Consider the following 15977-nt stretch of genomic DNA (forward strand, 5'->3'; position numbering starts at 1 on the left):
TAGGAAATCTTAGTATAACATTTGCAGTAAAAACAATAATAATAATTCCAAACACAGTTAATTGTAATTTCAGCTGAAAACCTGCGTACCATCATTTTGTAAAAGGGGACGACTTCTAAATAATTTTGTTTGGAAACATAAATGAAAGAGGGCAGGAAATTTTAAATATGTTTTTCCCCCATTTTTCATAAGTAAACCACTACATGCAAGGATTTAAATTTTTAAAAACATTGCAGCGTTTCTTGTTACATATGCATTAGTAAAGTCAATCAATTGGAATGGTGTTATTCATATTCCATAATGACTGATTTATGTGAAAATCATTCTAACTGCAAAGGTAAAGGTCATCAGTGACTGCGTTTACATGCGCACGAATATTGCGATTATTTCCAATAATCAGAGTAAGGACTTAATCGCATTTTGATGTTTACATGTCAAGAGCAAAGCTCTTACTCCCGTTCACATGCAATTTCCATTATTCTTATTATTCGCTAAGAATTGTGGTTAATTTTTTCACTGCCATTATTCACATACCCCACTGGACAGCACAAATGATGGACTCAGAAAGAGCAGTGTTACTGGTCGCTGTTTTAATCTATTTACGTCTAATGCATAATGATTTTGTATCGCTGTATTCCACGCTTTTTCGGCGCCATGATAGAAATATGATGGAATTTGTTGCCTATAGACGGTTTCAACGGCAACAACATAAACAAACGGTACTGCGCATGCGCGCTTTTGTGGCCCTAACTTAACTTCCGGTAGACATCCAAATACAATCAGTAACAACAGCTAAGTCCCTCTAGAGTAGAATATGTTTTGATAACAAGCAAAATATGTTTGCTGCGTAAATCAGACGGACTGAGATGCAGCGAGATAACTACTTGGACGGACTTATTAAAAATGCAAATTCATTCTCTGCCAGCAGGAGGCGCTTTAAAGCAGGAGAACTAGAGGTTTCCCCGGAAACGGCTGTACGTTACACAAAGCAGCGCTGAGCTTACAAACGCTGCTTTATCAGGCATATAATGCCAGATGAAATGAAAATGACATCGAACATTTTCTAAAGACAGTGTTCCTTCAGAAATACAGTGATATAAAAACACCTGCGACTCGTTTTGATTTTTAAACATGCGTTACGTGCTCATGTTTATTCAACGAAGCCTTTTGGAAAATCGGTCAGTTTTGATATCATGGTGGGTCGCCACAAATAAATAAATGTATGTGAAACACATCCCACGGCACAACAACCTGAGCCCAACTACTCATCACTTTAACTTTAACTGTGTTTGTAGCCGGCGCCACTAACAAGACCGATAAACAAACACAGACCGGAAGTTAACTTTGGTCCAGGCGCGTGCGCCTGATGAAACCGTCTATACGCTGCCGTCGCGTTCTGTTCGTCCTTTCTGGATGAGGGTAAGGAACAGAGCAACCTGATCTCACAGAATTCCGTGTAATGTTCACGGACTTAATTAACCCCGAATCTGTGGTGGCATCACGGAATCGCCGAAAGTTCCGTGATGGGCTCACAGAAGGCATCAGCCGTGGTCCATGCACGGATTCACTGGAGCACGGCTGATGCCTGTCACTGACTCACATTGGTATCACTTCTGTGAGCCCATCACGGAAGTTTTTCTGTTTCTAATCTCCTTATTATTACAGGTGCGTGTCACGTTATTCATATATGTCACAAGCGCGCACTTTGGTCAGAGCGGCAATACTGCGATTAAGGTGTTTACATGCCTGTATATTCCGATTAAAATCGGCGTACGCCACCTATGTTAATACGATTATGCTTGCTGCGATTATAAGCTTAATCGTATTATTTAGATCGAAGTATTGCGTTTACATGAGGTAAAGCATAATCGCGATATCGCCAAAATCTCATTATAATCGCATTAAGAGGGTCCATGTAAACGCACTCACTGTCACTCATAACACACTGACCTAAAAACACCAACAACAGGGAGCATTACGTCATTGAGTGATACCAAAGTAAGTCAGTGACAGGCATCAGCCGTGAACCACGCACGGAAACCAGTGAATCCGTGCATGGACCACGGCTGATGCCTTCTGTGAGCCCATCACGGAACTTTCGGCGATTCCGTGATGCCACCACAGATTCGGGGTTAATTAAGTCCGTGAACATTACACGGAATTCTGTGAGATCAGGTTGCTCTGTTCCTTACCCTCATCCAGAAAGGACGAACAGAACGCGACGGCAGCGTATAGGCAAACAAATTCCATCATATTTCTATCATGGCGCCGAAAAAGCGTGGAATACAGCGATACAAAATCATTATGCATTAGACGTAAATAGATTAAAACAGCGACCAGTAACACTGCTCTTTCTGAGTCCATCATTTGTGCTGTCCAGTGGGGTATGTGAATAATGGCAGTGAAAAAATTAACCACAATTCTTAGCGAATAATAAGAATAATGGAAATTGCATGTAAACGGGAGTAAGAGCTTTGCTCTTGACATGTAAACATCAAAATGCGATTAAGTCCTTACTCTGATTATTGGAAATAATCGCAATATTCGTGCGCATGTAAACGCAGTCAGTGTGTGCCTTCGGAGTGAGAATTGATGCTAGTGTAATGGGTAAAAAAAACAAACTTATTTTGAGACATGTATGAAGTGTTTTGGTTGTTTGAGCGGGTTTTGGAAGTGAGGTTAACTGTTTGTCAAGATTTATGTTGGTAATGCATAGTGTATGAAAAGTTCTTAAAAAGTGGTGGTATTCAGTGTTATTATATATTACTGACACATTCACAAACAGTACTCTTTGTCTATATAAATTACATTTGCAGGGCATTGATTCCGGTTTGTCAGGTAGCTGCAGGGCTCTCAGCTCAAGGCCCCCAGCAATCACAGGCCCCAGGCTGCTGGTCCCATTGGCCTGGACCATAATCCACCCATAGTGGTGTCTTGCACATTTATACAGTTAGACACATATATACACCAGCGTTTTCTTTCTTTCTTTCGTTCTTTCTTTCTTTCTTTCTTTCTTTCTTTCTTTCTTTCTTTCTTTCCTTCTTTCGCACACCAGAACACGGTGATTATGAAAAGGTCAGTATTGATGTGAATTTTCACATTGACCAGAACCTCTGCACTTTCAAATGACATTCTACCTCCTTTCTACAATACTATTCACTCTTTTACTGTATAATTGCTTGTCCTCTGTCAGTGTGAGTAAAAATACAATATAATATTGCAAAAACTGTTTTTAGGGTCAGTAAGATTTTTATTTTATTTACTTATTATTTAGATATTATTTACAAATATACTCCACAAATGTTACTTTTACACAAAATAGAAAAAAAAAGTTATAGTACAGTAAAAAGATTGTTTTAAAATAATATCCCAAATAATACAAATATTAATAATAATAATAAAACAATATAAAAAAATCAAATAATAATGTTTTTTTTGTTACAATTACAAGATTTGCATGAATTCACCCCAAAAAAAGTTTCAATAGTTTTTTGACGTATTCACAGTTCATCAAAATTAAATATTAGAGTTCATCATTAGATTGCAATGACTGTTGTTTGTTTTTATATTGTTTGTATATTTGTATATTCTGTCTAATTACTTGACCTCAGAGGAATGAACAGAGACAACATTTATTACCTTTTTTGGTTTTCCTCATTTAAACCAGTAGAGCAGAGTACAGATCCAAAACATTTCTGTCCTATTATATTTACTACATTTCTGTTGCTGCTAAACAAACATTTACATTTTATGTCATTCAGCAGAAGCTTTTATTCAAAGACAAGTTAAACAGTCAATTGCTTCTAGTAGAGTCAATGTTTTTTTTTTGAACAAACACAAACATGTTTTTCATTTTTTTCGTAGATCACCAAAAACTGGAACGAGAGGCCCGAATTTGTCGTCTACTCAAGCATCCCAACATTGGTAAGTGCACATTCTCCAGTGAAGGTTCACTTGCCATGGCCTTACAGCACTAAAACGGCCACTTTTTTTATGAGCTGTTTTATGTACAGCATTTAAAATATAATAAGTATTCAAACCAGATGTGGCATGACAATGTTCAAGCTTCACAGTAATTTTTCTGTCCTCTGTGAAAGCAAAAATTACCTAGCTGTCTGGTGAGCGTGACTGGGGCGCGAGCGAGAAATGGAAACCCCAGTGTGGATCCAGGGCAGAAGAGTGATTACAGAATACTTTTAGCATGGATTGAGAGCCTGGGGAAGCCTATGAGGGCAAAGAGTCAGTGGCTCAGACCATGTAGCTTCAACTCCCTGTGCACTTTCTTGGCTGTCGAGGCTTCCCAGTGTCACAATTAAGCAACCGACAAAAGGCGCTTATCACTTGTTGTAGCTAGTTTGGACAAAACCTCATTTATACAGCATCACAACATTGCATTGCAAGAGTATTGAGTATGGATTTTCACTCTGGTTTGAGCACGGTACTCTTTTTTTTAAGTTACATTTAAGACAATTAAATTTCTTTCATAGTGCTCACATTCATGGATTTTTCAGTGCTGAGTGATTCATCCTAATTAGGTCACGCAAATCTGACCTCTAGCTGTTAAGGTGGTAACAGCTAAAAATGGCCATGCTTTTCTGCCCACACTCACCCACCTCCTAGCCAGCTGCAAGATTACAAGCGTGGGTGAAATCTAGCAGTAATTATGGCTATAACACAAAGCTACAGATAAGCTGAAAAATTTAGTATCACATTCCCGCCCCCATATGTTCATCCATTGCATGAGAATACGAAGCCATTCAAACTATTCAATATGCTTTTGTTCCAGAGTTTACCTCAAATGACAAAGTTTTAACAGTTTTATTCTTTTATTTGACAACCTCTCTATCTATCTATCTATCTTCACTGGAATTACTTGAAACAGGACAATATTGCCAAAGCTTGTAATTTATGTGCAAAAAAAAAAAACATAATTACAATGAAAAGATCAAAATATCTATAGGCCCTATCTACTTTTTGACACAAATATGACAACAATGCACATTTAATACTTCAATGTTTGTGATTCCAAATTTAAAGTAATAACATGTGAGGGCATTTGCGGTCAACAGTTCATTATTATGACATCTGTTACTCATAACATAAAACCCAGTGGCTTTCCTAAACTAACAGAGGGATTTCTCCTCTCCAAAGCAACCATCAGCTGGAAAGCCATTCTCTTTCTGTTACTATGGCAACAGGTTTGAGCAACCATCTGTATCATAGATGAGAGAAGATGCATGAGATATTTATACAGAGGGGATTCCTCCCTGCCTCTTTTTTTCCCCATGTAATCCATCCATATTTCTAAATCAAAAGGTCAAGCCTTTTGATTCCTTTGATAAATTGCATGAGGGATTCCCTCTGCTCACTTTAATCAAGTAGCTGTCATGACATCTTTGGTTTAATTACAAGATTTCCACTTTTCATTTTGCCGTGTAGCAAGACTGAGTTATTGTTAATACTGATGTGCAAAGGTCTGAATTCTACATACCTAGACAGCATTTTTAGGCATCATAGGTGTGCTGTTTATGTGAAGGATGTTCCAGTAAGCAACAAAAGATGTCTACCATATAAATACCTATTTTTGTCCATTTTAAGGTAGCCCTTTATGTATCAACTGTTTAACGTAAGAGCGGGTGGCATCTTTGGAGTCAGTGTTGCTGTGTCAAGCTGGTTGGCATCCCACCACCAGAGTATTTTCATTGTTCAAGGAAATCACTTGGCAGTGCCTTAGGTATAGAATGCGTCTGCATTTTAAGTTGGAACAGAAGAAAATATTTTAACAGAAAAAAAAAAAACGTCACACTTAAGTTTTAATGGATCTGCTCTTTATTCAGCTTTGACAATGAAAGGAAGCAGAAATAATTCTAAATTGCGGAGTAAATGAGTTTGGAAATCTCACTCCCTCTTTCTAACGAGTATGAAAGTGAGCTGCTCCGTGCAATCTAATCAGTGTCTCTCTCTCTCTCTCTCTCTCTCTCTCTCTCTCTGTTTTCTCGACAGTGAGGCTCCATGACAGCATATCAGAGGAGGGTGTTCACTACCTCGTCTTTGATTTGTGAGTGATTTCTTTTTTGTGTGTGTTTCTGTCTGTATGAGGTCACATCTCCGGTTCTCCTATTAAATGAGTGTGACTGTTAATGAGAGCTCCTCCACTCACCAAATTAATGAGACTGAACCCAGATCAGAAAAGAGCCACAATAAGTGAGCTACTTAGACACTGTAGATTGCCAAGATTGCGAAGCTAAAAGCTCATAATTTAAATGACTTAAACCATGGGTGGGCAATTAATTTTCCCAAGGGGCCACATGAGAAACTTGGGCGGTTGCAGAGGGCCGGACCTCTGCTCTTCTACCCAATATATTTTATATCTCTTTATAAAAAACAGTATATGACATTACAATCATACGATGAAAATGGTGAGCACACAATTATATTACTATTTAAAACTCTCATCCTTCCCTCCCGAACCTATAACAAAAGTGTCCCTCACGGGTCAATATTTTTTTTTTTTTTTTTTTTTTTTTTCAGTCCAACATTTTTTTTGGTCTATTTAAAAAAATAAAAAAATAAAAAAATTCTAATTATTTATGTAGGTTTTGTTGTTATTTTTGGTGATTTTATTTTATTTTTTTCTTGATTTTTTTAAATGAAAATGAGTATATTTGCATACATTTTTTCACCAAAAAAAAACAAACAAAGACACAATTTCTACTTTAAACATCATTATCCATCAGGAACTAGGTCACTGAGTGTCTCTGAGGCCATCTGGCTGGGAAAAATGATAAAAAACTGCATTTATAGTTTCAGCCACTAGATTGAACCCTATGTAGATTCTCAACTGAGCTCAGAAAGTGAAATCTTGAAAACAACACCAACTTGAGGCTTCATTTATCTTTCAGACATATCTCAAGGCTTTCAGAGATATATATATATATATATATATATATATATATATATATATATATATATATATATATATATACATATGTATACATTTTAAAATCAATATTTTGTAAAAAAAAAAAAAAAAATAGAAATGTATATTGTTTTAATCCAAACGCATGCATATCCATAAATTTTCATAAATATGTAATAAATATAAAAGATACATTTAAAAATATAAAAATGATATCAAATCATTGGTCTTTACCTCATCACTCAAATTTAACTGTGTTTGGTCCAAAAAAAGTCAAAATGATATTCATTTCCCAGCAGAAACATTATTTATGTTATAATGTATGTCTATGGGAGTGTGTGCACCATGTGTGTGTTTGTGTGTGTGTGTGTGTGTGTGTGTGTGTGTGTGTGTGCCTGTGTGTATGGATATGTGAGTTTTTTTCTGCATTGGAGACATTCTGCAGTCTCAGATTTTGTATGGTAAAAAAAAAAAAAAGATTTTTTTCCATTGATTCCTATGGCTGGGTCAAATTGACCCATGAGGGACACTTTTGTTACACCCACATAAAATCATCGAATCGATTTTTTTTTGTGTGTGTGTTCATAACATAAGTCCTGAAGTCTCGGATCATAACGATCAACTTTCGATTTTTAAAAAATCTTTGAAAATCAGTTTCGAGGGACACATGAGGGTTAATGAACTATTTGAAATCACTATTTGAAAATGTGAATTTTTTTTTTTTTTTTTTTTTTTTGCAGTGTTTCAAAAACTACCATCACAACTTTGTACAAAAAATCAAGTATTTCAAAGATTATGGACGTGACATTCGCAGTCAAAACCTGAAACATAAATTCTCATAGACTGTATTCATTACCAATATATTGAACCATCTCTTTATATTTTCCTAAACCGCTGAAAGTAGAGTCCAGACATCAGTAAAGTTTTTGGGAGACAACGTATTTTGTAGACTTTCTGTGATTTTACAATGCACAGCCCAGTGGCAACAATAGTTGCCGAATGGAAAGGGTTGACTATTCACAAATGTAAAATATACATATTTCAATATATTCGTTTTTGTGTTTGAGGAAAAATCAAAGTTACGGACGGACATTCTCCGTTATGGACGTGACAGTTCTGAAAGTGGAATTAATCAGACTATGGAAACGCGTAGCTATAAAATGCTTTAAAAACTTTAACAGAGACGTCTAGTGGGTATTTAATACGGCTGTCCCCCTAAAGCTAATAGGCATAATCCAATGAGCTTCAATATATTCCGCACTCAAGCACACGCATAAAGTTTGCCACCAAGCACAGGCAAAAGTCACCTAATGATTATGAATGTGTTGGAAAAAAAGGAGATATTTTAATTATTGTTTAATAAACTACTATTTATGAGTCCTTGTCGGCTGCAAAGATGAAATACACAATAATGAGACTCATCTCCATACTGGACGCGCCTTTAGAGAGAAATGCAACCTACATACAGATTGCAATAATCAGGGAATATTTGTTTTTGAATTGGTTCGTTTAAAAGTTTTTAATTAAAACGTTCTATAGATATATTTCACATGTCTGTGAGGCAGCATGCGCTTCGGGGAGTTTCGGGGTTTTTTGTAACGCGCTCCAGATTCAGAGATGGCAGAAAGCGCATCCTGTTTGTTTTCATTATTTTACAAAAGCAATGTTTTGTTGTTATTATGAGTTTATAGAAATATAATCCGTTCCGAACTGATTTTAAGTTGTTTCATTGTCAGGAAAAAATGCAACTCATTGCGCGGGCGCCTCCCTGCATGCAGGTGCATTCCATACTCCTCACAAACAGGTTTATTAAAATAAATCTTCACCAGTCTACATCCGAGACAGATGCAGTTATTACCTATAAATCGAAACGCTATTTGACGTTTTAAAATGATCTAACGGACCTGCTCCAATTCGTTGATCATTATTGTTGATCAAAATTAAACAAATGTCGCTCTTATAAAAAACCTGTTTTAACTAATTTATGGATTAAATAATTAAGATACAAAACAGGTTAAGTAAAATACGCTGAATATACTGTATAAGATCTTACAAATATTTATAAAAATGCTAGCTAGACTGCAGTTTCACATTTTGCGTCTGCATAGCAAAGTAAATTAGGTTATTTTCAACATACAATAATACAATATAAGACCAAACAAGATGTGTAATGAAGAAAAATATTTAGACGAAAATAAGAAATTCTTTACATTAGCTAACATATTTAAGGGCTAATGGAAAACTCACATTTCTTGAAAGCTGTCCTACATGGACGCGAACATATTTGAGATACGGTCACACAAACGGACGTATAAGCTATGTAAATTAAATAATAACAACAACAACAATAATAATATTAATAATAATAATAGGGCCTAATAATAATAGCTGTTGCCTTGAAAATAAAAGCAGCGCGGTTGTATTGCATGCACTTAATTACACCTATTTGAGATTGACGTTTAATTCACGAATTACCTCATGGTCAAGGATAGCCAGAGGGCCGGATGTGGCCCGGGGGCCGTACAATGCCCAGGTCTGACTTAAACAGTCAAGTATATATACATGATATACTTCAGAAATCATTCTAATATGCTGATTTGCTGCTCAAGAAACATTTCTGACTTTTATCAATGGAAAAAAAACTGTTGTGCTACTTATGCAGAAACTATATACTAACATTCAAATGTTTGGGATAGGTGTGTGTGTTTTTAATAGAAATTAATACATCTTGTGACGGGAGGAGCCAACGACAGACACAGTGGGTGTGGCGTCAGGCCTCGGAGAGGCTTTTATTAAACAAAATTTACTAAAATAAAGTGTCCAGGGGAAGAAGTGTCCAACAAAACGGGGGGATCTGGTGTCCTCGTTGTGCTGCGGGGCTCGTGAAGGAGGGCAGTGTTCAAAAGGGGAAGGGTCCAGGGAAGGGGCGGAGTCCGGTGGCCGCACGCGCTCCTGCTCTGGTCCGGTTTACGAGGGGCGGCGCCCTCTTCTGAGCGGCGGCTCTTCCTCTTCTTCCTCGGCCTTTGGCGGGACTTGATCGGCCCGGCATCCTGGCCCGACGGCCGTAATACGGGTGCGGCGTTCTCCCGGACCGCGGGTTCTGCAGCTCACATCTCCGGTGGCGCGATGTCCCTCTACGTGGACCCACGAGGACACCAGCGTGCATGCACGGGGGAAGAGACCGGTCTCTCGAGGAGAGGCGTGCTGGGCATTTAACAGCGGTGGTGATGAGGCTTCATTCAGTCCAGCTGTGCCTCATCACACGCCGCCAGCCCGCGTTGATCCCACGCCCCTCCTCTCATCCACCCACTCCAGTCGGGAGCCTGGTGAAGGGCGGCGAATAAGGGACGGGGTGGTGATGATGATGAGGGGGAGGGCCACCGATCCGTCACAATCTATTCAGCAAAAAAGCATTCAGTTGATCAAAAGTCAAATGTTATAAAATATTTTATTTCAAATAAATGTTATTTTGTTTTGTTCTTTCTACTCAAAGAATCCTAAGGGGGAAAAAACATAAATATTAAGCAGCAAAAACAGTTTTTAAAATTGATAGCAATAAGAACCATTTTTAATAACTGAGCACAAATAATAATTAAGCAGCAATTCCGTATATTAGAATAATTTCTGAAAGACCACGTGACTCAATGGCGTAATGATGCAGAAAATTCAGCTTTACGAAACAGAAACAAGACAGAACTACAAACTAAAAGTAACAAAGCAAAAGTACAGACACTAAATACATTCAGAATCAACGCTGAAATGAAGGCTGTTTCCTTTGGAAGACACATTTTGAGGAAGGAAGGCATCAAGACATGTCGAATCCAATGTTAGCCTTACTTCTTGTCTCCTGAGATACCTTAAAGACTGAGATAATTAAAGGCAGAACAGATGTATCTTTCGCTGCCTTGATACCCACAATCCTGTGTGGTTGAGCAAAATAAGATGGTGTCTGAAGTTATTTCTAGCGAGAAGTCAGTATTAAGTTATTAAATGTCCGCTTAGTTATCAACAAAGCTTGTTCTATTTTGTTCTATATCAATGAACCGTTAAGCTTCCTCAGAAGCATGTCCGATATCAGTTTCATGACCTTCATGAACAAACGCTGCCTGCAAAGTCGTTGGCTGAAAAGCACCAAGGCAGCGTGTCAAGCCTGGAATACACTACACGACTTTTAAAATCTGAACAGATTTTTAAAACACTTGGCATCATACACTTATCGACTTTGTAAATAGTGACAAAGGAAAACTGGACATCATACACTACACGACTGAAGATCATACACTACCAGACTTTAAAGTTGTTCCGATCACAACAAACTCACGCAGAAACGTGTGCCTTGTTGCTAGGAGACGCATGACAAATGAAAACATACGTGTTCTAAAATCGGCTGAAAATATCAAACATGTTTGATATCCTCCGACTGGATAGAATCAAAGTCTGAAGCTAAAAAATCGGAGTCTGTGACCATCATACACTACGCGACTTTCTGTGGAATCTGTCAGCTGTAATCTGCAGAATGGCTCCGACTTTCCTCAACTAGCATCAACTTGTTCAGACTGTAAAATCAGGGGAAAATTGGGGCAAAAATTGCATCGTGTATTCCAAGCTTCAGCAGCCAAGGTTTTCAGAGCAGACGACTTCAACTGAACAACAACCGTTAACCATTTTCTCTTGGAGCTGCGCCGCAGCAGAAATGATTCCGTTTGTACCTTGGTCGTTATTTTCTGCTGCTTAAATCTGTGCTGTAAGTACTATAAAATAAAGTCGACTTGACTAGGTTAAAGAGGACATAAAACACAGTTTCGGCCAATCACATGTTAATCTTGAGAACCTATAAGTGTAGTACTGCATCATTCGCTTCTCCGAAGAGTCTTCAGTTTGATCAGGTTTATAAAAGAAAGATACAGCTCACGATTCTCTCCGAAAACAGCCGAGCTCCTGGAGGCGAGCCATGGACGGAGCCGAAGAGTTGCGAGCACTTGGCAACAATCACAGATATTTGATGCAGTTTTACAGCAGCTCCTAGTCATGATGACGGGGCTCTTTATCACTGGGACTGCTCCGTCTTTAGTATCAAACGATGTGCAAATCCAGTGTCAGAATGTACCTTGTTATAAAATATTTGTCACCGAAATGAAGGGAACAAACAAACACGTTTGTGAAACTCCATTGCTGCCCTGGAAAAACAAATTGCATCCAATGTTCACAACACTGAATAAGGTTATCTTTCCTCACATCCAAAAACACATCTTAAAGTGCCCCTATTATGGGTTATGAAAGGTTCTTTTTTTGGTTTTGGGAGTCCCCAACAACAGGTTGACATGCATGCAAGGTCAAAAAACACTTTCATTTTCTTATAATATGCATTTATTTTTACCTTATTTTCTCAACGACTCCCAAATGATTCGCTCAGCGATTCATTTTTCCAAACCCCTCCTTTGCATGACGCTAATCTGCGGTGATTGGTCGATTTCTTTTAAAGCAGTGTTTGTGATTATCAGGGAAACGGCTATTTTTAATGCTCCGACAGCGGCACCTAGTGGCAGCAATGGGCGGACAATATGCTAATGTTTAATTTTGACCGCAACATGAAACGGCTTTAGATTCGTTTTAAAAACGACTCGTTTCAATGATTCAGAGTTGAGACTTTCTTTTGAGAGACAATAACTTTATACATGGTGCACTTTCAGATTTAAAACTTTGCAGGATGTTTTCATTCACTTAGAGCTGTGTTACACACTGCATGAAAGGTAATTTTCAAAAATCCATAATAGGGGCACTTTAAAAGACATTCTTCTCGAGCAAGTTCTGCTGTGCTGCCGATGACTTCCGTACCATGAACGAAACGCATTCAGGTCGCTGAGAGTGCGCGCACGCATAACAATCGAACAGTATAAACAACTCTGAATGCATGAAATGGCATTGTATCTCCCTTTAAGCGCAGCATATTGCAGCGACAAGCGCGTTGCCAGTAACACAGTACCGCACATTGTCAAGTCACCTTTATTTATATAGTGCTTTTAACAATACAGATTGTGTCAAAGCAACTTTCCAATATCAAAATAGGAAAATAGTGTCAATAATGTAAAATGACAAGATTAATCACTCAATTTTCAGTTAAAGGCATTTCATTATTGAATTCAATGATGTCATCGTCCAGCTCAGTTCAGTTTAAATAGTATCTGTGCAAACATTGCCAACTAAACAACTAAATGAGCCTAAGCAACGCGGATAACCATAGCAACACGCATGTTGCCTATAACCTGAGAGCATTTGGAATTTGACTTGTGAAGACGTTTGAGAGAGTGAAACACAGAAGCTGTGGCGAGGATGCTGATCTGTTGATATCCTTCTTGGGGATAAAGTTCTCACATGAACTTGTTCTTGAGTCGGTCACATAACTCGTGGAGTCCATTTCAATAATGTAGCGATGCGTGAAGTAATACTAACTCAGTCACTTCCGAATCAGGCAGCTTATGATCAATGGGGTGAATTCACGGGTTCAAGTTAACGAACTTGAATGAATCGGAGGTGAGTCCATTGGGGAAACGAATTCCACTCGCTAAATTCCCGATTCCTAGTGATGATGGTGTTTTGCCTGCCGAATTCGCCATTTAATTAGCTATTGAGCAATGCAAAAACTGCCGATAGTACTGACGGACCTTATATATGGATACTTAGATAGGTGTCGTATTCCTATAGGTAGATGGGGATCAGCTGATGCAAGCTTGACTAACGTGACATGCCAGAACTAACGCTACGTTTGATTTAGACAGCGAACTACACCAGAAATACTGTCAAAACACTTGACAGATTAATTCTTGCTGTAAACACCTACTTTATCACAAAATAGCAAATTTAAGACACTGTAACAATCGAGGATCAAACGAAACTGGAGTCTTCTCTCTCTCTCCCCTTCTCTGTCATTCAACTGTTCTCCCCTTAAAAAGGATCTTGATCCGCCAATCAGAATACACCAACCAGTTAAGGGGGTGGGACCATTACATTTACAAACCAATCAAAACGAATTATTTTGCTTACCAATATTTGCATACTGAAGGTTATAAATATAGATGAACACTCTTAAAAATAAACACAGTAACGAACTTAAACATGAATGTTTATAATTAAATACACTGGGATTAAATCACACTAGAAATAATGTAAATGTTTAATTAACCCAAGTTTACCCAGGGTTATATAAAGTAAAAGTAATATATGAGATATTAGGATTTAGGCTTTATACATTAAGGGTCTTAGGGTTAATACTAATGTTGAAAATTTGTCACTTTCACAATTAAAAATAAATTTGAGTATATTTAGTCCAGTAACAAGTCTACTTTTTACTCTGAACATGATACTGCTACCATAAATTTGGTAAGTGTGGGCTTTATGAACACAGTGTGTTAGCAGTGTGTGTGTGTGTGTTTGCATGATTATGTACTGCACCTGGTCATGTAAAATGCCTCTTTTTACTTGCTTGTTATACAACCATGCAGATGAATTGTTAGAGTTAATGACTCCCATGAGGTAGATGGCCATACCATTTCAAATGCCTTTCAAAAGAGTGGGCAAAAGCCAGTGTGGGTGAAGGCATTCGTTGACTTTGTCCAAAGATGAATCATCAGACACACATTACTTTTTCCCATGGCTCAGTATTTCAGCTTTCAGAGGCTATGGTCATTTTGAGGTTGTATTTCTGAGATGGTCTACTCATTACATAGGCAGCATCACAACTGAAATAGACTCATGTGACGGAATTAAATCTTCCACATAGGCAGCAGACGCATTAACACTCACTCAGTGCTCTCATGGTCATGCAAATAGCATTATTCACATGAAGTGCATGAGAGACTCGACTAAAAATCACTAAGTGATTTTTCACTTTGATTTTTTTAATATATAAGTAATATATGTTAAATAATATAACTGTCCATTGCAATGGGAGTAATTAAAGCTGGACTCACACTGCGATTTTATTTTTAATTTTTAAAAGTCCTTTAGGATTGTACTTGTCAGACTGTACGAACATGATGATCATGTCACACTGTGGGATCTCAGTTGTCATTAATGTCAGACTGTACGACAGTCAAGATGAGTTAAAAACGGGTGCGTGCAAGAAAACTTGTCATTTACATTATCACACGTCCAGTGACTGCGAACTGCATTGCGTGGGACCAAAATGTTGGCTATCATGAAAAGTATATGAACGGCGGCAATACCAGTGTATTTAAGAAAAATAGTGTTTGCAGCTCTACACACCCACATATCAGATGAATTCTGTGAGCGGAGGACAGGAGCGCCGGAGTTTATGGCGGATAGAATAATTCTCTAGCTTTAATTCTGCTCATAGCTTGTCTTGAAAAACGGAGACAGTTTGACATTCGTCGTAGGAGTAGTCACACTGCAGGACTGTGCGCCAAATCTTCTGACACTGGCAGAATTTCGTCGGAGGTGAAATTCGATCGCAACAGCCATTAATTGGCTGTCAGTGAACATGTCAAACCAGCAATCAAAGACTACAGATTTTAGCCTAGGATTATAGGAATCTTTTAGGATTTTCAAAATTTGTCTCAGACGACCAAATCGTGGCCAAAATTGCACTGTGTGAGCCGGGCTTAAGGCAGATTTTAAGGCATGTACTCACAATTTATTTCAATTTATTTGAAACTAGAGGTAAATTATTTAGGATACTAGCCGATTTTTAAATAAATTTGTAAATAAATCTGAAAACAATATTTGCATCAAAAGTATATTTGCTATAACATTCTGAACTGCTATAATGAATTTTGCTGCAGTGTTGTCAAGGTAACATTCTAATTCAAAAGAAAGTGGCAGTGACATTATGTAAGTGTAAAGTGTACCCTTCAGAGTACTTACTTTAAGTGCTCTGTCCTTCAGAGTGAGGAGGGCAGGGTGATGCTCAGTTTCAAATAGAATTTGCCACAAGTTATTTGTGTCCATTGTAGAGACACTCTGGTAGAGTTTTATTTGTTATTTATTTATTGATTTTTAAACGTTCTCTAGATCAGTGGTTCCTAAACCTGTCCTGGAAGCC

General features: G+C 37.9%; 1 protein-coding gene across 10 annotated transcripts in view; it reads left to right on the forward strand.

Moving 5' to 3' along the window:
- Positions 1-15977, forward strand: part of camk2d1 (calcium/calmodulin-dependent protein kinase (CaM kinase) II delta 1) — a 102122-nt gene that overhangs the window by 32663 nt on the left and 53482 nt on the right. For all 10 annotated transcript variants that reach the window (XM_058783431.1, XM_058783434.1, XM_058783436.1 and 7 more), the window contains exons 3-4: positions 3865-3924; positions 6004-6058. In XM_058783431.1, the coding sequence (XP_058639414.1) occupies positions 3865-3924; positions 6004-6058 (115 nt within the window). The remainder of the gene's footprint in view (positions 1-3864; positions 3925-6003; positions 6059-15977) is intronic.

This window comes from Onychostoma macrolepis, chromosome 07, assembly GCF_012432095.1.
Source record: "Onychostoma macrolepis isolate SWU-2019 chromosome 07, ASM1243209v1, whole genome shotgun sequence".
Lineage (NCBI taxonomy): Eukaryota > Metazoa > Chordata > Actinopteri > Cypriniformes > Cyprinidae > Onychostoma > Onychostoma macrolepis.